The sequence below is a fragment of the Artemia franciscana genome, chromosome 17, assembly GCF_032884065.1.
Source record: "Artemia franciscana chromosome 17, ASM3288406v1, whole genome shotgun sequence".
Lineage (NCBI taxonomy): Eukaryota > Metazoa > Arthropoda > Branchiopoda > Anostraca > Artemiidae > Artemia > Artemia franciscana.
This window is the reverse complement of record NC_088879.1, coordinates 43,569,888-43,594,424: the sequence shown is the minus strand read 5'-3', so window position 1 is coordinate 43,594,424 and position 24,537 is coordinate 43,569,888. Positions and strand designations below refer to the sequence as shown.

General features: G+C 34.0%; 1 protein-coding gene across 2 annotated transcripts in view; it reads left to right on the top strand.

The window, feature by feature from the left end:
* Positions 1–24,537, top strand: part of LOC136038276 (laminin subunit alpha lam-3-like) — a 395,732-nt gene that overhangs the window by 42,279 nt on the left and 328,916 nt on the right. For both annotated transcript variants that reach the window (XM_065721399.1, XM_065721398.1), the window contains exons 3-4: positions 10,755–10,930; positions 13,547–13,696. In XM_065721399.1, coding sequence (XP_065577471.1) covers positions 10,755–10,930; positions 13,547–13,696 — 326 coding nt within the window. The remainder of the gene's footprint in view (positions 1–10,754; positions 10,931–13,546; positions 13,697–24,537) is intronic.

The following is a 24,537-nucleotide window of genomic DNA, read 5'->3' as shown; positions in this document are numbered from 1 at the left end:
ACCACCCTAAGCGGTGGCCACCCTCAGCTCTGATATGCAGATATTTCATTCTGCACTTAAACTATGCTTTACTAATATATAGCAGTGGCTTAAAACAATGGTTGCTTAACATTATAAGTTTTTAAGACATATATGGAAAATAGTCTAAAATCCAACCATTCTGGTCAGTTAGTTATAGGGTTTTTGTAAATGAGTTTATGTGTGAAAAACGACCACAAATTTGTAACAAACACGTCATTTGAAATGGAATTTTAATTTAGATAAATTATTTCTTCTTTTTGAGATTGTGCGTGTATCACTAAAGAGAAACTGTCTCAAAGATTATAAGTACTTGATGCCCTAGATGGGTTTTTAAAATTTCCATTTTTGTAACTGGCATAAAAAGCACGAAATTTGCTCGGGTATCTTTTCTTTTAGTTTTTCCATTTATTATAAATTATATATGCAGCGTTATGATTGTGAGAAAATTAGAACAAGTTAAGCGGTTGCTTTTCGGGAAAATAAAACTCATTTATCTTATTATTGTGGCAGAAAGTAATTTTCAAACTTGTCCAGCAAGACGGGAAAAGGAGCAAGATTTCAAACCGTTCCTTTGGCATGTTTGTTTGCCTGTTTTTGTTCATAGCTGAAAACCGCCATTTTCTAATATTTTTTATTTTGACTGTTTCAAAATTGTTAAGTTTTAGTATGACATTTTCTTCAATGTTCCCACATTGAACCGTGATTTTTTTTTTATCCTGGAGATGTTTTAGAGAAGGTGATTGTCTTTTTTATGGCACTTGGTATTAACCAAGTTACATATAGCAATCGCAAATTCCCATCTGCAAATTGACCATCTTTGGCCCGTTAATTCAGAAAAAATTGAAAAATTGAAGTATTTTTAACTTACGAACGGTTGATCAGACTTTAATGAAATTAGATGTTTGGAAGGATATCGTGTCTAAGAGCTGTTATTTTAAATCCCGACCGGATCTGATGACATTGGGGGGGGGGGGAACCTAAAATCTTGGAAAACACTTAGAGTGGAGGGATCGGGATGAAATTTGGTGGGAAAAATAAGCACAAGTCCCAAATACATGATTGACATAATCGGAACGGATCCGCTCTCTTTGGGGTAATTGGGGAGGCGGGGTAATTCTGAAAAATTAGAAAAAGTGAGGTATTTTTAACTTACAAACGGGTGATCGGATCTCAATGACATTTAATATTTAGAAGGATATTGTGTCTCAAAGCTCCTATTTTAAATCTCGACCGGATCTAGTGACATTGGGGGGAGTTTGGGGTGGGCGAATCTAAAATCATGGAAAACGCTTATATTGGAGGGATCGGGATGAAACTTGGTGGGAAAGACAAGCAGAAGTCTTAGATACGTGATTTACATAATTGGAACGGATCCACTCTATTGGGGGGGGGGGGCTTTAATTCTGAAAAATTAGAAAAATGACAATTTTCTAACTTACGAAGGAGTGATCGGATCCTCATGAAACTTCATATTTAGAAGGCCTCGTAACTCAGATCGCTTATTTTAAATCTCAACCGGATCCAGCGACATTGGGGGGGGGGCAGTTGGGGGGACAAGAAATCTTAGAAAATACTTAAAGCGGAGAGATCAGGGTGAAACTGGGGGGGAAGAATAAAAACCTGTCTAAGATACGTGACTGACGTAACCGAACCGGATCTGCTCTCTTTGGTGGAGTTGGGGGGGGGGTGTAATTTCGAAAATTGAGGTATTTGTAACTTACGAAGGGGCGACCAGATCTTAATGAAATTTGATATTTAGAAAGGATATTGTGCTTTAAAGATCTAGTTTTAAATTCCTACCAGATCATGTGACATTGGGGGGAGTTGGAGGGGGAAACCGGAATTCTTGGACAATGTGAAAATTGGGGTATTTTTATCTTACGAATAGGTGATCGGATCTTAATGAAATTTGATATGTAGAAGGAGTCCATGTCTCAGAGCTCTTATTTCATATCCTGACCAGATCTTTTGACATTGGGGGGTGTTGAAGGGGGAAATCATGGAAAACACTTCGAGTGGAGGAATCGGGATAAAGCTTGGTGGATAGAAGAAGCAAATGTCCTTGATACGTGATTGACGTAACCGTACTGGATTCGTTCTCTTTGGGGGAGTTGGGAGGGGGAGAGGTTCAGTGATTTGGCGAGTTTGGTGCTTCTGGACGTGCTAGGACGATGAAAATTGGTAGGTGTGTCAGGGAGCTGCGCAAATTGACTTGATAAAGTCGTTTTCCCAGATTCGACTATCTGGGGGGCTAAAGGGATAGGAAAAATTAGAAAAAATAGGTATTTATTACTGACGAGTGGATGATCGGATCTTGATTTTATTTTTAGAAGGACATCGTGACTCAGAGCTCTTATTTTAAATCCTGATCGGCATTAAGCCTCTGATTTTACTTTTAAATCAATCTATTGATTCTTAGAATTTTGTTAGAGCTCATACCATATGAGCTCTCGGCTCTTAGCTTTTCTTGCCTCGTCACAAGTGCCATATGAGCTCTTAGCTCTTGTTCTTTTTTCCTTTCATTTTTATTTTAATTAGTGTATGATGTTTTTAGGAGCATTTTTGTTTTTTTTAGTATTATTTTTAATTTAGGATGCCTTTAGGAATGTTTATGTAAATAACCGCTACGCGTTAGCAAAATTTAATTTTTCCCCTAGCGTAGTAATTTATATCTGTAATAGTTTATATTTTTGTTTATTATGTAAATGAAAGTCAAAAGTTGCATATTGTTATGATATCAAACCAAACCGGAGATATATTGGTTCTTGAATCCTTGAAATAATTCTAGCTTAATTGAGAGAGAGAAAGCCTTGAAGCACAAAGAAAATAAAACAAATCCATTTTTTGCCCCCTTGACTCATTGTAGGTCCATTCATACCTGAAAACTGCGATTTTCTATGATTTTTGTTCTTGGTTTTTTCAAAATTACGAAGGTCTAGTTCAGTGCCACATTTTCGTCAGTGGTGCCACGTCCAACCAAAAAATATTTAGCCAAAATATAAAGCCAAAATATTTAGTTAAATTTGACAACGCTTTTCATTGCAAATGTACAAGCACACGCATTAAATAAATTCTTGCAAGTTAAATGATGCTGATGGATGAATTAACCTTTCAAATTTAATACAAATATTATAAAATTAGACAATTTTGAAAAATTGAATTTCGTATACAAATTTGAAAAAAAAAATCCTTAAAAATAAAAACTAAACATAATTATTTATTTATTTATTTATTGATAAGTGGTGTAAGAAAGAGAATAAAAATAAAGAGAGTTTTCAGAGTTGGAAGAATTTAATTATTAGTAGAATAAGAAATAAAATATATTCTAACTTAAAAAATAGTAACACTAAATCATTATTTTATATCACGAAGATTAAACAATTCTTTTATATATTAGCTATATGGACAAATTGCTTTAATACTACAGTTAACTTGAGATGGTACAGCTTGGATATGATTTTCGAGTTATTAGAATTTGTTTTATACAATACTTATATAAGATTTGGTGGTGATTTGTACAAGCAAATCGTGGGAATTCCCATGGGGGGGGGGGGGGAATGTCAGCCCATTTATAGCTGACTTGTTTTTAAGTCAACTAGAATATAAATATATGATTGATAAGAATAATCCAAATAATTTAAAACATGTTTTGTCAAATAATAAAAGATATTTAGGTGATATTTTGGTCTTAAATTGTAAGGATTTCATTGATATTTCTAAAAATATATATCCATCAGAGCTTACTCTTGAACCTAGTCATGGCGCTGGTCATGAAGATCATTTCTTAGATTTAAATGTTAATATTTGTGATAATAATAAATTAAGTTTTAAAATGTATAATAAAACGGATGATTTTGATTTTGAAGTAATTAGTTTCCCATTCCCTGAAAGTAATATACACTCAAATATCACATATTCGGCGTTTTTCTCACAGTTACTTCGTTATCCAAGGATTTGTAGTAATTATATTGATTTTAAAAATAGATGTAAAATCTTAAGCCAAAATTGATATCAAGAGGTTTTTCTGCAAATAAATTAACTTGGCAATTTAAAAAATTTAGTTTTCATTATAACGAACTTTTAAATAAATATCAAAAGAATTATCTGGAAATACTTAAGGAAATTTTCAACTAATTTCGGAGGTTCGAGAAGTGATGATGCAGCGCCATTTATTTTGAATTGTGTTTCTAATAGAGCGGATTTTTTAAAAAAAATAGCCACAGGGTAAAGATGAATTCTATAATTGTTTAGTTCATTCAGGTTTTTTGCAATGTGTTAATATTTGTGATTTGTTAAAATTTATCATATTTAGTTTACCTATTGTTGCTAATAAGAGGGATATATTAACAGGATAAGCTTATTTTGGTGTTACTTGGTTGTTTTACATTTGCTGGTTTTTTTTGTTCATAGGCATGTATTTTAGGGGTGATACCTGACGCGGGGATGCCATGGATATTCTGTGGTAGCCACAACACTTGACTGGGTAGAGAATTTAACGTGGCGAAACCCTATAGGCAAGTGTATTCTCCTGATGAGCCCTTGTGTTGGGTTGTTGCCTCTGAATTATTTGTCTTTATTGTTTCTATTGTTTGGTAAATGACGACTTATGCTTATTGACGACATGACTGCCTGTCCAAGGATTATTCTTTATGGTTGATTGTGTATGGCTATGCTGTTTGACCTATGTGATTGTATGGATGAGTAGGGTTAAGGGCTCGTTTAAGTGCTGGTCTATATTAATCACTAATTTAGGAAAACAGTCTTCCTTTTCTCCTTCTGCCTCTTTTTTTTTTTTTTTATGTGTTTGTGCTGTTGCATTGGTGATTTCTCTTTTCATGATAATATAATATTTAAAAACAGACCATGTCGAGAAAGCAAATCTTACTTCAAAATATGCATAATAATCATAGTTAACATATTTTGCATGCAGTACCTCTATACTTTACCCCCCCCCTAATTTGGAAATATATATACCAAATAGATTTTCTATCCATTCGTCTTAGTTGTTTCAACGCGTGTATTGAATCAACTGTGACCCAACAAAAACTGGAAAAACAAGTTACAATGCATTGAAAACATATAATTTGGGCTATATATTTGCACATTTGGGGGAGGGGGTTAAAGTATAGCGAGGCTGCATGCAGAATGTGTTCACTATGATTATTCTGCATATTATGAAGTTAGAAGGGTTTTCTTGACATGAACTCACTAGAGTAGGAAGCCTACTCACTTGATCGATATATTTTACAAGTACCGAATAGAATATATATTTTCGAAAATTAGCAATAAGATGTTAGAATATAGAAATAAGAATTTTCCATAAATTCGGATATTTTAGTATAGTGATGTATCTTTTCTACTTTATGCTAGTTTATTCTTTAAAAAGATGAAAGACTAAAATAACGCGGATATTTCGCCTGTAACTAAACTGGGCGTCTTCAGCACAAGATAAAAAGAGAAAAAACACTAAACTAAAAACAAATAAAACTACCACCAATTATAATAAATACAATTGTCGCTACTGATCCACGTAGGGGAAACAACCTATTAGAATTATTTCAATCAGAGCATCAGAGCAACTGTGTATAAAATTACGAAAATTGAAACTAAATTAACTATTCTATTCTAAATTAACTATTATTAACTATATATTAACTATTATATACTATTATTAACTATTAACTACTCTGTTGCGAAATAATCCTCTTGTTAGCTAATATTGAAGCAAACCTTTTTGGTCCAGTAGGTAATCTTGGCCCCGGGTGATTATGTAAAATTTTAGTTCCCTTATTGACTATTCGTTCATTGTTCAAAAAACAATCATAAATTGGATCAACATTTAAATTCCACGCGTCTCTATTTATTGAAAGATTAGCAAACATATATTTTTTAATTTCTATAGCCTCCCTCGCCCACTGAAAAAAAACCCCTATCATTAGAAATAGCTGTAGCCTCATCAAATTGTATAAAATGTTCAGGATGAAAGAATGTATGTTCAGCCAGAGCCGACACAAAAATTTCAGGAGGCTTTCTTAATTGTAGGGTTTTTTCTATTGAGTTGCGATGCTCAATAAATATTTCAATAAATTGTTGGTAACTACTACCAATATAAAACTTTCCACAAGAACAAGGAACTTTATACACCCCACTAACTAAATCTCCCCGGGTTAAATTCTTCCCAGCAGACACGTACGCATGAATTTTTTTCGGGGGGGGGGGGCAAAACCTTCGAAACAGCAGATGTAAAGTAGCATTTTTTTTATTTGGCAACTAAATAAATGCAAAAAGCACGTATATCGGGATATACAGATTAACTTTAATCTGTAGTATTGCAGCGGATAAGGGGAAGAAGACTGAAGCCTCAAAAGTACGTTTTAGGCTCATGTTATGTTCATAGCGATTTAGAACCAGTGATTAATCTATTATATCCCACTGAAAGGGAAATTTTAGGGTCAACAGTGCAATATGGGTGCTTGGGGGGGGGGGTAGTTCTTCTATTGCGAAAACGTTGATTTTAATGAAAAATCATAGTTTCCAAAATTGATCCATTAAAAGCTGTACTTTATCCTGAAAAGGGGGGATAAACACCCTAATATCAAGGATAATTCTATTTTGCTGTGGAAAGCACTCTCTTTACAAAAAAATAAAATAAAATAAAAAATAATAATAACAGTACAATCGCTAATTACTTCAAAGAGTGTAAAAAGTTAGACAGAAAATGGGTTAATAATTTGGCAGTGACTTGACCGGATAATTGCATGCTATAAAATACCAAAAAAAGGCTTCACACATGTATCTAGATTCTTAATAGATGTCCTACTTTTGCCAGAAACCAAGAAACCATAGGGAAATTAAACATTTCATAAAATTTCGAGGGGGGCCGGGCCCGAAGGTCCCCCCTGCGTACGTACCAGCTTCCCAGATTTAATTGTCATGGCTGACCAGTTCGGCTTAAGAATTTTCATATAGCACACACTCAAGAATTGAAGTTAGGTTAATCATAATGAAACATACCAAAATATGATGAAAATATTATAGTTTTGCAGCAAATTTGGACTATATATTTGCACATTAAGGGGTAAGGGTGGGGGTAAAGCATAGCATATATAAAATACGTAACCTAACAACACAACAACCAAAACAACAACTAAATATTTAATTAAAATATAACTATAATGTATTTTCCCACTGAGCCGAAGGTAATGGTCTGGTATATAGGCCATGAAAACCGGGTTTTGTCTCATGTTCGTGATAAATGTTTCGCGTGTGTGCTATATAGCAAGGAAGTACCAGGATTTGTCATAGTCCTCCTACTTAGTGAAGCTAGAGTAATTTTCCTGCCAATATATCGATTGAATTTACTTGTTAAATGTTTTTGCAGTGATCATATTTCAACCTTTGTGCTTATAAAAAAAATCGATTCTTTTAACGATGAAAAAGTCATAAAGATATCACAATTAAAACTTTAAAGTGATTTGTCTTTACCTCGTACTTGTCACCACAAAATGCAAACAAACATAGGATAAATAAAACAAGAAAAGAAGACGAAACAAGAACATATACAATAATAATAGAGTGATATAAAGAAATATATAACAATAACAGATAAATAACAATAACAGATAAGTAACAATAACAGATAAGTATGTAAGATTGTTTTATCGCGGGGGGCTATTTTTCTGGTGGGGTTTCGCAAAAAACTTTATAAAGAGCAACCATGATTTTCTGGTGGGATTGGTGTATTTTGTTACGTCTTTATAAGTCATTAAATAAAAAAAACAAGTTTTTTTAACTGAAAGTAAGGAGCGACATTAAAACTTAAAACGCACAGAAATTACTTCGTATATGAAAGAGGCTGCTTCCTCATCAGCACCCCGTTCTTTACGCTAAAGTTTGACTCTTTCTCTCAATTCTTCTTTTTAAATAGTAAAAAACTTTAGCGTAAAGAGCGGGGCGTTGATGAGGAAGCAGCCTCTTTCATATACGAAGTAATTTCTGCGCGTTTTAAGTTTTAATGTCGCTCCTTACTTTCAGTTAAAAAAACTTGTTTTTTTTATATTTAATTTCTGAACGTTTTTGAATCAATGCATGTTTCGATTTTGGCTCTCCGCAGAGGAATAATCAAAACGAAATTTGCATATTTTTTTTTATTTTTTTTTTTGGCTAAATGGCTTTTTCATAATTTTGATCGAATGATTTTGAGAAAAAAAGAGCGGGGGACAAAGCCTAGTTGCCCTCCGATTTTTTGGCTAATTAAAAAGGCAACTACAACTTTTAATTTTTTACGAATCTTTTTATTGGTAAAAGATTTACGTAACTTATAAATTAGCTTACGTAAAGAACTTTTGTATTCTCATGTTTTTATTACATACATGAGGGGATTCGCCCCATCGTCAGTACCTCGCTCTTTACACTAAAGCTTAAATTTTATCCCAATTCATTAAGAATGACCCCAGAATCACAAAAGCCGTAGAATAAATAGTTGAAATTCTAAAAATACTTTAGCGTAAAGAGCGAGGTATTACAAAGAGGTGAGCCCCTCATATGGGTAATAATTTCTGTTTGTTTTAAGTTTTATTGCTGTTCCTTACTTCCAGCTGAAAAAGCTTTTTTAATTGTTTTTTTTTTGAATAATGCTAGTAAATCCTGCTCTCCCTTCATGGAAATTTTCTTCTCCCATGACAAATTCTCGATGGAAAGTTCCCCCAGCATATCCCCCTCTTCTCAAAAAATCCTCCTGAAAAACACCTGTATTTTTCCCAATAACCATTACTATATGTAAGCACATGTCAAAGTTTGTAACTTGTTGCCCCTCCCACGGGGACTGTGGGGGAATAAGTCGTCTCCAAAGACTTATTTATAAGGTTTTTTGACTACGCTGAATAAAATCAATATCTCAGAATTTTGATCCGTTGACTTTGGAAAAATATTTAGCGTGGGAGGGGGCCTAGGTGCCCTCCAATTTTTTGTTCACTTGAAAAGGTCACTAGAACTTTTCATTTCCGTTAGAATGAGCCCTCTTGCAACATTCTAGGACAACTGGGTCGATACCATCACCCCTGAAAAAAAAACAAATAAACACGCATCCGTGATCTGCCTTCTGGCAAAAAATGCAAAATTCCACATTTTTGTAGATAGGAGCTTGAAACTTCTACAGTAGGGTTTTCTGATATGCTGAATCTGATGGTATGATTTTTGTTAAGATTCTATGACTTTTAGGGGGTGTTTCCCCCTATTTTCTAAAATAACACAAATTTTCTCAGGCTTGTAACTTTTGATGGGTAAGACTAAACTTGATGAAACTTATATATTTAAAATTACCATTAAAATGCTATTCTTTTGATGTAGCTATTGGTATCAAAATTCCATTTTTTAGAGTTTTGGTTACTATTGAGCCGGGTCGCTCCTTACTACAGTTCGTTACCACGAACTGTTTGATACACTGTTTGTTTGTTGTTGTTTTTTTTTTGGGGGGGGGGGTCAAACCATTTATCCTCCCTTCTTCTTGGATGTGATCTTGATAACATAATTAGTTTGGCACACTTGTTGGCTAATTAGGTTATAATGCACAATGAAGCAGTGATTTAATCTTAATAAAATAGAGTGCTCAGCACATGGTACTTAAATAATTTAGTTATTCTTTTTTTCCTATTTTAAAAAAGCTAAGTATAACCTGATCTGTCTCCAAAAGGAGCTTTTTTTTTACGGCATCAGGAACATACGCTGGCTCTACTTAAAGAAACGCCTAAATTTTTCGTAGTTTCTCGACAATTATAATTGAAATGAAAATAAATGTTTTTTCCTTATTGGGCCATTCTGGATTTGTTTTTCGTTTTGTCCCCCCCAAAAAATACTCCAGCGTACGTGCATTTTTGAGGGTTATCTTTTTCATTGTTTTCTTTGGGTTTGTAAGTGGTTTAATAGGGAGATTTCCAAAAAGATGTTTGGCTTCATTTTGGGTGTTAAGTATGATGGTATAATTAGAGAACAGGGGCCATACAAGTAAACGCAGAACCACTAAATAATTAATTAGACATGCCTAGCATGGTGAAACCACGTTAGCTGTGGTGTTGTACACTTGTGTCAATTCTCAAAAATTAGGAGGTGTATTATTCGGCCAAATAAAATCCATTTTTAAATGGAAATACAAAAACAAGTGTTTTTCAAAACCAGAATGGCCAGGGCAAGACATATATTGAGGGGGGAGGGTGTTAAATACGTAAAGTATTGGGCATATAAATATATTAGTATGTTATGCATGTCATGTGACCAAAGCGAAAAAGAGATTCCTGCTCGTTTGTGCGAAAAAGTGTGATTTGATAACATTGATTTGTTTCTATAACGTCAATTGTTAAGTTTTTTTTAACCAGTCACATTAATCTTTAACCATAAGTCAAAAGGGAAGCCAATAATCCAGCCTTTTTACCTATTTGGTTTTAACCTGTCGTTACTATGTCAAACTCTGGGCTAAAAAAAGCACAAAACCTGGTTGCGTATTTTTATGAAGTTTTAAGGAAATAAAAAGAACGACAACTTTTTTAGTTACAACAAAACTTTTTAAGTTTGCAGACTTTTCTAGTTTGCAAGTAAACTCTATTTCTCTGTAGTATTAAGCAAAAAATGGTTACAAATAATAATTTGTGTATACCTCATTCTAAAATACAAATAATATAAATAATGTTTATGCCTGTTATTTTTACATTTTAATCTTTATCTTTTTTTTAAAATTCCAGGGACCCAACCCCAAGTTAGTTCTTTCGTTGGCAGTAAAGATGAACAAAATGGATTATTTCCGAATATTTTTAATTTGGCGTCCAGGGCAACTATTACCGCAAACGCAACATGTGGGGATAGTGTTACAGAAGTATATTGCAAGATGGTTGAACATGTCTTTCTTAGATCACCTCAGGTAATAATCCTTTTATCAGACTTGTCTGCACAAGAAACGTTGAGGTTGACAATTTGTATGTTTTCACTCCCTAAGTTCTTAAATTAACCCATTTGTTGTATTCCTTATTGGGGGATTCCCCCACTTCCAGAAATAAATTTTAGAATGCAGGCCTACCGTCCAGTCCCTTCGAGATAAATAACTAGACTGCCCCCTTGTTTTTTTTTTAATTGTTATTGTTATTGTTATTGTTTTTGTACTTTGTTATTGTTATTGTTATTTTGTTATTGTAGTGTTATTGTTATTTGCTATTGTTATTGTTATTGTTATTGTTTTGTTAATTGTTATTGGTTTTTTTTAAATGTTATTCAGCAGTATTGGTGACTTTTTTAAATTAGCAAGTGTGATTATGTTTGGGATTATTTTAGAACAGGTCGATCAAGATTCATCTTGTTCGTCAGGAACAGCTTCTTGCCTATAAAGAAATTATATTTGCCATCCACGCGCTGGTTTTGCGCATTTCTAACCTGCTTTTGAAATATTTTGGAGTTCTACCATAAATATTAAACACAAGCTCAATCCAGTAAGCGTTACATAATTTGGTGACTAAAAATTGAATTTAGGTTATTAAATTTGTAAGAATTTCCCCACACAGGCGTAAATTTGTTACAATTAGCTTATTTAAAAAAAAACAACAAATTAGCTGGTTTCCTTTTGTTGAAAGACAAAAAAAAAAAAAAAAAAAAAAAAAAAAAAAAATGTGTCTAGAACATCCTCTCTTGGGATGGTTGGGATGTTTGAAACCTGGAGGGTTTTCAACCCCTATAGAAGGTCGTAGTTCAATTGACAATCACCTTCATTTAGATAAGATTAAACATATATTGATATAAGAACCTCCTAATTAGTAAATTTAATAAAACTTGCATTGCTGCTATTAAATGAAAAAAAAAAAAAAAAATAACTAGGATCTATTAATCAATAGCTAAAAAGAAAACTAAGCTTCAATTATTATTTATTATAAGAAGTATTGACTATTCTTTTACATATTATTATATACACATATTATACATATATACATATTTTACATATTCTACATATTATTATACATATACACATATTATATATACATATTTATTATAAGCTATTAACTATTCTTTTACATTTGTCTGAGCTGCTAATAGGTTTGAAACATAACCATCTATAGGATAAGCATAAAATGATAAAATATATCTTTTTGAAAATAGTTGAGGTTTTATAATCCGAGGGGTTATCCACTTCCTCGTATGCATCTCGGAAAGCCAAACGTGTCTTACAGTTTTGCAACGCTGAATACAGTCCCCAAATCGTTTAACACACTCCTCGAAACACTTGATACAGTTCTGCCATGCTTGGCACGCACCGCCTGGTGTACATGATTTCTGAGAGTGGTCAACCCCTCGAATAATCCTTCCACGAGAACTTAATAAAGTGGATGGTCAACTTTTTTCTCGAAATTAGTTACGTTTTAAAATGATCTTAGATCAGGTTTTGTTTTCGGAATTTCTATTTATAAAGCAATTAATAAATATCCACGCACAAAATGTTTTAAAACTCCTAGCCTGTTTTTGAAATTTATTGGAACTAAGTTAATATTGGACCAAATTAATAATGCTTTCTACACTACGCCATACAACCTTTCATAATAGCGTCTCAAGACTTCACGTTACGTAACTTTGCGGAACAAATTTTCTCTGTAACGTAAACAGTTCTAAGCGGACTTGAACTCTGTGCGTAAATTTTCGCTGCGTATATTTGTGTCATATTATTGGAATGTTAGATAATAGCACCGGAGTGGAATTTTTGGATGAGTAATTAACAAGCTTTAAAATAAACAATTAAACTTTTCCTTTAAATCCTTTCAATCAGTGCTTGAATCTCTACCACGTTTTTATCTTTGAATGGCTCGCTTATGATGATTGTAATGATTTTAGGCCAATGATTATAATAGCCCTGTAGATTTTTATCTTAACCTCAAATGAAAATACTCGTTTAAGTTTGGAAGGGTATACATAGCGCAGCGGAGTTTAAGTACTTAATATTGAAAAATGCGTACGAAGATATAAAGCCACCTAGCCCAAAGCTTACTAACCGAAAATTTTGTGATCAAAATTTTCGTCGATTTTGTGTTTTCAGTAAAGCGCTAGTTTTTCAGAATTCTCCAAATTTGAGGGATATATTGCGTGTCAGTTTATTTTAAGGAACACTAAAGACATGTGCCGCATAAACTGCGAAGTAATAATGTTTGTTTGTTTTATAGTGTTGATAAGTGCCATCTTCGCTCTTTACTTCCATGGGAAATCACTGTTTTTCTTAGATTAATACTTATAAAATAGAGATGAGCGCTGCTCAAATTTAGGAATTCAAATTTCGTAATCACTGGAGGATATCGTGTTTCGATTGTGCTACGATTTAAATCTATATTTTAAAGTTCTATCTTATATTGATAAATAATGTTTCCTTTCATCTTATTTAATCAACAATTTTTAAGTGAGCAAATTAATTAAACCGAAATCAAATTTTATACTTGTATAGTAGAGATGCCTGATCTAATTCTACCTTTTAGTTGATATTGTTTTTATTAAGTGATGCTGTTTTCAGTGCGGCATATGTGACGATTCAGCCTATGATAAATCTTTTCGGCATCCAATAACTAATGCTATTGATGGAACCCCAGGATGGTGGCAAAGCCCCACACTTCAACGAGGTCCACAGTTTGAGTGGGTGACAATTAAATTGGACTTGCATCAGGTATTTAATATTCACAGATTGCTTTTTATCACCTTCTTTGCTGCTTTCAAAATTTCCTCTAATACCATTTATGTTTATTATGTATCGATAGGTTTTTTTTCTAGTCAATTTTTGCTTTTTATCACTTTTTTGCTGCTTTTAAAATTTTCTCTAATACCATCTATGTTCATTATGTATTAGTAGTTTTTTTTCTAGTTAATTTTTGCTTTTTATCACTTACTTTGCTGCTTTAGAAATTTTCTCTAATACCATCTATGTTCATTATGTATTAGTAGTTTTTTTCTAGTTAATTTTTGCTTTTTATCACTTACTTTGCTGCTTTAGAAATTTTCTCCAGTACCATTTATGTTCATTATGTATTCATAGGTTTTTTTCTAGTTAATTTTTGCATTCATCGTAAAAAAAGAAAACAGCTTGTTAATTTTGCTATCCCTACCGGTATTGCTGGTCCCCATTTCATGGTCCTTCAGTCAGAAGGTGCAATGGGGGCTGGAGGCCAGGGATCCTGTGCTTTCACACACCCTTCCTGCTTACCGTCCACAGATTTCTCCAGGTACCCCTTAGGTACTCCACTCTGAGAGTCATGGCACTGACCTCCATTTCAAACCAAATAACAAGTGACACCAGGACTCAATCCCCCGTCCTAAGGACGAAGTATTTTGAATTCTTGGTTCAGGAATAATGGAAAACTTAAGGAATTAGATTTTTTGGAACTGAAAATGTATCTATCTGCTTCATTAAAAAAAAAGCGTTTTCAAAAATTTTTTTTAGCGTTTTGAGAGTGCTTCAAAATATCAACAATTTTTTTCAGGGAGGGGGGTGCCCAAAAAAGTTTTCCCGAGAACATGATTTAAGTGTTATACATTTATTTAGTAAATTTTTGACACTTCTGTATGGTTTGGAACAAAGTTTTGGGGACAAGGTTTAACCCGGATAACCCTTCCCCTGGATTAACTGTCTGTCCAAGTCCTTACTTGTAGCATTTTCTTTTGGCGTTTTTTTCAGGTTAAATATTGTAAAAATAGACAATTGAATCAGAGACATATTAACGAGGGAAAATAGAAAATGAAAGCCTTAGTATAAAGAAGCCTTATAGAACGAACGACATCAAATTAAACCCATTTTCACCCCCATGACCAATACAACCTCTATTCACAGCTGAAAATCACGATTTTCGAAGACTTCTCTTTTGATTGTTTCTAAACTATATAGTTTAAGGCAAGGCTATGTCCAAGGGGGCGGGGGACTTACTGTTTAGAGCTTCTCCCCAAAAAAAACATGACTTACTCTTGAAATTTTAAAAAAAGCGTAAAAAACAAATTTTTGATGCGCTATTCAAATTACCCCCATCCGAGAAATTTCCCCCTAAAACAAAAGTCCTGAATACATATTTGTCTAAAGCAGTAATACAATTTTGTCAATTTGAACCGGGAAACCCAAATGAGAAAAACCAATTAGTTAAATTTGACAGCATTTTTTAACAACTTGACGAATAAAGTTGACAACTAAACCTTAAAAGAAAAGTTACATCGCCTTAAACAATAGTTTAAAATTTAACTTCTTAAAATTTTGTTTTGTTAAAATAAATGACACCTAATAAGGTGTCATTTATTTTTTACTCATTATTGCTGTTTTCGCCCGTGTTTCTTGTTTAACATTGTGCCTGGTGCCACCAATAACTGGATATGAAGGACTTTTTCATCAAAAATTGAAGACCTGGTTTTTTAATTTTTAGTATGAAATTGTGCTAGTTTCCATTTAATCAGTTCAGACAACCAAATTTCAATATCACTTACATTGGTGCTTTAAATATCCGCTAAAAGAATTTTGGCTCTGCGAGTGGTCCAACACCCCGCCAAATAATTCCTTATAAATTCCCTACAGAATGTTTTATTTTGGGTCGCTAGTATGTTTTCTTGTAGTATCGCTTACTTTGTCTTAAATGTAGATAGGATAAGATATTTATTTAAGTAAATCACCAGTACAAACCCAAAATGACCGATTTTATTTGGATAAAAAAAACAACGTATTTTTAATATGTAGTCAAAACTCATATACAATTTATGATTCTTCTATAAGTGAAAACTTCAAACTCTTATGTGTATAAATGTAATGTATGAAAACTTTTATAACGGGTTGTCAATCACCGAATCACAGTAAATCCCCGAATGGCCTCTTACTGTATTAAATAAAAAAACAAGTTTTTTTAAATGAAAGTAAGGAGCAACATTAAAACTTAAAACGAACAGAAATTACTCCGTATATGAAAGGGGCTTTTCCTCCTCGACACCCCGCTCCTTACGCTAAAGTTTTTTATTGTTTTAAAAAGTAGAGTTGCGAGAAAGAATCAAAGTTTAGCGCAAGGAGCGGGGTGTCGAGGAGGAAAAGCCCCTTTCATATACGGAGTAATTTCTGTTCGTTTTAAGTTTTAATGTCGCTCCTTACTTTCATTTAAAAAAACTTGTTTTTTTATTTAATTTCTGAAAGTTTTTTAATTAATACATGTCTGATTTCGGCTCTCCGTACATAAATTATTAAAATGAAATTTGCATATTAATTCTTTTTTTGGCTAAATGGCTTTCTCTTAGTTTTGATCAGACGATTTTGAGAAATAAGGGGTGGGGAAGGAGGTCTTGTTGCCCTCCAATTTTTCGGTTACTTAAAAAGGCACCTAGATCTTTTATTCTTAACGAACGTTTTTATTAGTAAAAAAAATACGTAACTTAAGAATTAACTTACGTAACAAACTTTTATATTCTTATATTTTGATTATATATATGAGGGGGCTGGTCCCCTCGTTAATACCTCGCTCTTCACACTAAATCTTGTTTTATCCCAATTCTTCAAGAATGACCCCTGAATCAGAAAGGCCGTAGAATAAATAGTTGAAATTATTAAAAAAAAAAATTAGCATAAAGAGTGAAGTGTTTATCTCCTCCTAAATACCTCGCTCTTTATGCTAAAGTATTTTTAGAACCCCTCATATGCGTAATAATCTCTGTTCCTTTTTAAGTTTTAATGCTTCTCCTTACTTTCGATTGAAAAAACTTTTTCATGTTTATATTTTCATTGTTTTTTTTTATAGTAATGCTAGAAAGTCCTGCGCCCTTTTCATTGAATTTCTCTTCCCCCATGAAATATTCCTCCAAGGAAAGATCCTCCCATATAGCCCCCTCCCCTGAACCCCACACCCAAACCAAAAAAATCCCCCTGATAACGTCGGTACACTTCCCAGTAACCATTACTGTATGTAAACATTGGTCAAAGTTTGTAACTTGCAGCCCCTCCCCCAGGGACTGTGGGGGGTAAGTCATCCCCAAAGACATAGTTATTATGGTTTTCGACTATGCGGAACAAAATGGCTATCTCAAAATTTTGATCCGTTGACTTTGGGAAAAAAATGAGCGTGGGAGGGGGCCTAGGTGCCCTCAAATTTTTTTGGTCACTTAAAAAGGGCACTAAAACTTTTCATTTCCGTTAGAATGAGCCCTCTTGCAACACTCTAGGACCACTTGGTCGATACGATGACCCCTGGGGAAAAAAAAAACAACAAAAAAACAAATAAACACGCACCCGTGATTTGTCTTCTGGCAAAAAATACGAAATTCTACATTTTTGTAGATTGGACCTTGAAATTTTTTCTATAGGGTTCTCTGATACACTGAATGCGATGGTGTAATTTTCGTTAAGATCCTATGACTTTTAGGGGGTGTTACCCCCTATTTTCCAAAATAAGGCAAATTTTCTCAGGCTCGTAACTTTTGATGACAAAGACTAAATTTGATGAAACTTATATATTTGAAATCAGCATAAAAATCCGATTCTTTTGATATATCTTTTAGCATCGAAATTCCGTTTTTTAGAGTTTCGTTTACTATTGAGCCGGGTCGCTCCTTACTACAGTTCGTTACCACGAACTGTTTGACTAAGACGCAAAATGGATTGATTGAACTCCTAATTTAACGACGATCGGCAATAGGAACGTTTCCGGATTTTGCAGTACTGCTACAACTTGCTTGCTAATAAGGCTGTTTTCTTCTAATCAATCTGGCAAGATTTTGCTCCTCTGATCTAACAAGATCTTGGATACACCCTTGTCTCTAGGGCAGTATTACAGTTTTGCCAATTTGAACCTGGAAACCCAAAAATGAAAAACGAATTAGTTGAATTTGACAGCACTTTTTGACATCTTGACAAATAAAGTTGACAACTACCACTATCAACGACCCACTGCAGCACCAAATCGTTTGAGACCAACACAGCTACATACGCTCCTCCTCCATCCCAATCAAATCAAAGCCTCCCTTTTTAAACCCTTTCAGGAAGTTCCAGTTTTCCCCTAAATCTTTCCTTATGACATCGCCCCGCCGATCCGCTCAAATTTTAGTTCTTGCTTTATTGAAGCGTCTAGACCTCACTCATAGCAGTCAAAACTGCATGGATTTATTTTAGTCTGCAAAATATGACATTGGACAGAGGATTTTTATGATTGTATCATCAAAGTCCTTAGTAGGGACAAACACAGAATGAAGGGTTTTTTTCTTCGTGTGGGTGGGGCATCAGAAAAACTGTGGCTCATCAATTTGTATTTTTTACCATTCCATATTTATAACCTTCTGGGGGAACACTTGCCCTAAAAGCATCCCCTTGATGTGCCCCTGATCCTTAAACCCTGGATCAGAGGAGAATGACTTTATTCTGGAAAAGACCTGAAAAGTGGGTAAAAAAATACAGGCATATCAACGAGGCTATACCCTGATTGATAATTCAGCAAGAACGATGAAGTATCTGTGCTAGTGAACCAAGCAGAAGTTCCTTGACTTTCATTGACCTTAGAAAACTCTGAATTTAATAATCCCCTCTGATAAACAATTTTAGAGGGTGCTGTCTATACAATCATGAAATGAAGAATGCACACACCCGTCTATTATATCTCACTGTTATTATATTAACTACCTATTAATCAGCCTGTCAGAAATTTGACGTATTAGTCATTGTTGAAGGTTTTCTTAACAATGGGGGACTTCTACATTGTTTAGGTGTCTAAAATTTGAGCCCTTGAAAATTTGGATCAAATTCATGGTTTAAATAGTGAGTGAAAGGTCAGATTAACGCACACACTGAACACTTAGCTTGAGAAAAAGTTTTTTTTTGCAATATCATTCTCTTTGATTAGTTAATCAGATTTTCTTGCTTATTGAGATGTTCTAAATGACTGACGTATACAAAGAAGTGAAAAATTGATTTGATATCTATCCCTTTTTTGTCATTATTTTGGAATAGGTATAGTTGGTGGCATAACGAGGAGTTTATTGCACACTGAATATGGTTAACTTAGTATAATTTGGTGCTTTTTATGGTGAAAATGTAGAAAAACCTATTTTGTAAGTAGGCTACTTTCTTTTGGAGAGTGGCCAAGTTACTCAAAGCAAAATATTGGTCATTTAGATTTTCGTCCCATATATTAAAAATAATTTTTTTTTATTATCACTGGAAAATGCCCTTTTTTGGTGTTTTCATTATAAGAAGCCGATAAAATTGCCCCCTCCTAGATTCTAAAAAATAAATCTCCCCATTATTCTTTTAATTTTTTACCTCTGTGTTTAAACGAACATTAGGAAAATGTCTAGATGAGGGACTTCTCATTCTTTCGGAAAATAGCTGCACTAGGAGATTGTTACTTTCAGAAAAAGCTGAAATGGTGCTCTCATTTTCAACTTCCTCTTTCATTTCCTCTATTTCTTCTCTATTGTTGAGGCTTAGAAAGCTGCAGATATGGCACCTTTGGAAAATATGTTTCTTTAATTTTGTTTCAATTCGCTCTTTTTTGACTCTAGAGTTTGAAAACACATATTCGGATTTTTTTTCAAATTTAAGACATATTTTTCAAAATTCTTTAAAACGTTATAAGGTAGGATTTAGCAAAGCTATCGGGTTCTGAGAACTTTACTTGGACCTTGTTTGTGCTCGAAATCCATTGTAAAAATTTCATTTTTATAACACTAAGCTTGTGCAAGGTCATCCATGGGTAGTGCTTTTTGTAGAGGGAAGAGGTGGATGCAGTTACTGCAAAAGACCTTAATGAGGTATAATTTATGCTCTTGAAACATCCTAGGAGTTTCAGTTATGCAACTCAACTTCTTTGCATATAATTTTACCAAACATCTTAGGAATATACAGAAATTTTTTTTAAGAATTTTGAACATTAAAAAAAATTAATTTTATTTGTCTGAGGATAGTAATTTTAATTTCAACATAACCCGAAATATATGGCTTCTAGCATCGTTAATGAGTTAAAGCTGTTAACTCGAATATCGTTTGCGCCAAACTGTTGCCACGCGTGGCAGGACTCAATAAGTCCTGCTTTTAATTTTTCTGGTAGATTCACTTCTAACTTTTTGCATATAAGGTTACTCGACTTTTTGGCTTTTTGCATGAGTCAGTTACTCGACTCATCTTATTTGCAAGATAGTAATAAAACCCTCGTCTATAATTTTACCGAACATCTTAGGAACATATAAAATTTTTGAAATTTTGAAAATTTATGAACATTAAGAAAATTTTAATTTGATTTGTCTTAGGATAGTAATTTTACTTTCAACATTTTTTTCTATTCTTGACAAACCCGAAATATAGGGCTTCTAGCATCGCTAATGAAAATCTGTTCACTCGAATATCGTTTACACCAAACTGAATGCCACGCGTGGCAGGACAGAATAAGTCCTGATTTTAATTTTCTGGTAGATTCACTTCTAGCTTTTTGCATATAAGGTTACTCGACTTTTTGGCTTTTTGCATGAGTCAGGTACTCGACTCATCTTATTTGCAAAATAGTGATAAAACCTTCGTCTATGATTTTACCGAACATCTTAGGAACATATAGAAAATTTTTGAAATTTTGAAAATTTTAAACATTAAAAAATATTAATTTTATTTATCCTAGGATAGTAATTTTACTTCCAACATTTTTTTCTATTCTTAACAAACCCGAAATATATGGGTTCTAGCATCGTTAATGAAAAGCTGTTCACTCGAATATCGTTTACATCAAATTCTGCATACCACATGTGGCAGGGCAGAATAAGTGGCGCTCCAAGAGATATACCAGGTTTTGAGAGTAGTAACTTCTCGGTCATTAATTAACCGATTGTATAATGACTCTGGGATTGTCAGTGATTTAAAATTTAGCGGTTATGTAATTAAGAAGCTGCTACCGTAGGTTTGATTCTTTGCATTACTTGCTTGTAGATAGCAATCACTTGTCTGCCACTTTTGAATGGTAACTATAATAAATTAAAATGAAAGGGCGTCTCCGGATTTGAAAAAAAAGTTGTTTTATTGAGTATTGTCTTTTTTAGTAATAGTGTTAATTTTCTAATCAAATTCTAACCGGCTAATAGCTAATTGCAATTTTCCCAATTACAATATACTAATTAGAATGGGCTTGCCATGCCCAACTGTGGCCTAGTTAAGATTCTCTGACAATGAGGCGTGTAACACATTTATTTATTCGGCGAAACAAAAACTGAAAAGATACAAAAAAATAGGGATTGTGGAAACACTGATATATAAAACCTCTTGGAAGAAACAGAGACTCCTAAATATCTTCAGAAAGAAATAAGATATGAGAACAAGTGGCCGGCGTTTACGCCTCATGAAAATAGCCCAAAGAGAATACCTCCTCACCACAAAAAAAGACTTGGAAAATACCCCCCCTTCCTCAGAAAATACCCCTCGCGGCCGATGGGTCTCCAATGACTTTTAACTTATAAAAAAAAGGACTAGAACTCTCGATTTTCGATCTAATGAGCACCGTCCAAAGTATCTGTGATCATGAGGTGGAGGTGTGGATGAGAAGGGCAGTCCTCCTCTTATACAGAATAAGTTTTGCTCATTTTGGGGCTTAATGTTACTCTTTACTTTCACAATAACAGTATAGATAATATTCCCAGAAATCATAACGGAATAGGTATCAACTTCACATTTTTATGCTTTTTTTAAAGTTTCTTTTGTACCCCACCCCCCAAAAAAAAATGCCACCTTCCCCCAACAAAATCCTATTTATAGGCCTGAGAATTGCACATCAATTTGTACCTCCACCCTTCCCTCCTCTCTCCCTTTGAACTAATTGTATTATATAATGGCCTAATGAGAGTAGGGACATTTTGACATTAAAATGAACTCTTTGATGCATATCCCTCCCTTCCTAATTACTAAACAATCAGAGAATCCCATTGCAGAAGTTTAAGTGCCTTTTTAAGTTTTGTAATTAGTCTGCTGCTTACAGATATAATTTATTATTGGGACATTTTCGTGGGGGAGTTGTCTGTAGGGGCAAGATTGTTTCAAACTGTCTGGCAAGATTTTTTGTATACAAGTAAGGGTGATGTCCACGAGGGTAGCCTAGCCTGCAAGGTAGCCACTTGCAAGGTGACACCTGAATTATGAAGCCAATCACTTCAGTTAAAATAAAGCATTAAAATAAACGCCTCAAACATTTTTGTTTTACAAGAATGGAGGTGCCACCTTGCAGCATCTATGTCGACATTAACCACATTTTCCAAACAAAATCTTACCAGAAAATTTGATTCCCGCTAGAAATTTCCCTTGGACAATTCCACTGTAACATTGGCTCATTGCGTAAAATGGTACATCCAAAGAGGAAGAAAGACAAATTAAAAAGAATTCTATAGAAGAATTCAGGATAAGTCTTCCCAATAAAATTCTCCTCACAGAAAATTCCCCCAGACCATGTCCCTCCCTCTGAAAAAAAGCTCCCCCGCGAAAAATATCCGTATGTTTCCCAATATGAAATACTCTAATTCCCAATAACAAATGTCAGAATGCTGGTAAAAGAAATGAAAGGTGAAAGAGACAGAGGAGAGAAAGAGACAAAGAGGTGAAAGAGGCTGGTGAAAGAGAGGCTGTGATGGCTAATGAGAGAGAGAGGCTCCGATGGCTAGGGCACGTTCTGCAGATGAAGAATGACAGATTACTAAAGATTTTCTTTTTCGGTCAACCGTCTAGGGTTAGAAAAAAGCGGTCCGTCCTTGGTTGCGGTGAAAGGATGTCGTAAGGAAAGATGTTAGGGAAATGAGAGCTTCCTGGGAGGGTGGAAAGAGGTTGGCTTTGAATATACTGGAATCGAGGAAGAGTGTGTATTGCTGTGTTGACCTCATGTGGCTTGGTGCTGAATTGAGCTGTTAATAGTAGTTGTAGCAAGGGCCTATTGAATGTTTTTGTTCTGAGGGTAATTTTTGGGGAGGGGGGAATAACAAACGAACTTTACAAAATGCATGAAAAATTGTTTTTATACGTTTTCGTTACTTTCTTACGAGTCAGACATATTTTTTTTTTGGGGGGGGGGTGGTTTCCCCCCCCCCCTAGGTGTGGCCTTACCAACAGACTATTTTTACATTCTAAAATACTTTAGGAAAGGAATTGTCAAACTTTCAAACTAACAGACGGAGGAAAGTAAAACAGTTATCTAAACAGACGGAGGATTGAGCTGGGAGTAAATTTATGTATAGGATAAATATCATTCACTGTGCACCTTTACTGTTGATGTTGCTCTTTACTTTCAGTGGAAGAACTTTTTAAGAAAGTAATCACCCTTAGATTTTAATAGCGACTAATTAAAATGTAAAATTTTCATTTTAAATACAAACTACAAGTGGCAGCCAATTAAAAAAAAAGCTTAAGGGCTCTGACGTAATTTTATGGGGGGGAGAGGGCTTTGAATTTTCAGGAAAGGAGGCTCTGGTTCACAAATATTCCGTTAAAAAGTATGATATATTTCTGCATATTACAACATCTTGTGCAAAAGCAAAATCTTGTCTTTCAAGGAAAATAAATAAATGACACTATCCCCCTTCTCTAATTTGGGGCCATGATACTTATATTATATTCATGAAAACCAAGGATCGAACATGAACAACAGACAGTACAATCGTAAACTAACCAAGGAAGTTGAAATTAAAGTTGAAATTAAAATTAGGGGGTTTGACCCCCCCCCACTAAAAAAATGTTTTCTGACTCTTAAAAACTTAACAAATGAACATAAATAATTTTTTTATTTGTTTTTAAAGTTTTTTTTGTAAAAATCCCCCAGAAAATAATGATTTAGTAACCCCCCGCCCCCCATAAAAAAAATACGGTCCCGTCTCTAAGTTTGAAGTGCTCGTATGCATTCGCTTCCCTTGAATCAAACAGGATACATCTAATTTTTATTCAGTACTGAACTAGCATTCATTCAGTAAACATCTGTATTTGCGCAATACACTTTTCAGCCGGATTAACTCTGACAAGTAAATTCTTTGATAGTTTTTCAATGAATTCGGAGTAATGGCATCGTTTTTGCGAGCACTGTACAAAATTGGATGTGAATTATCTTGGGCGTTCGTTTATCTATTTAAAAAAATTATAAACATTATTGAAAATAAATATGGTTCAGAAAAGCGATCAAGACAAAGTGATTTAGAGGATCCACAGAGACGACTAATAATATCTCAAAGTTAGATAAAATCCTTGAAATAGTCGAAGCAACTAAAAATGATGTCTTAGAAATAAAAATGGAAATCGTTGACAATAAACACCCTCTAGCAAGCACTATCACACATATGACATTTTTCGGGCCTTTTTTTCGCAAAAATATTCGCTTACACAAGAATTGATCGTTTAGATTTAATGAAAAAATCCACATTAGCGTTTCTTCTAGTGACTCAAAGCAATCGAGGTCAGCTTAGCACAATGTACCACTCCCAATGACACCTTTCTGGCACATATTATCACACCTAAGGGTTTTTTCAAGCTTTTACCTTCAAAATAAATTTATAAACTAA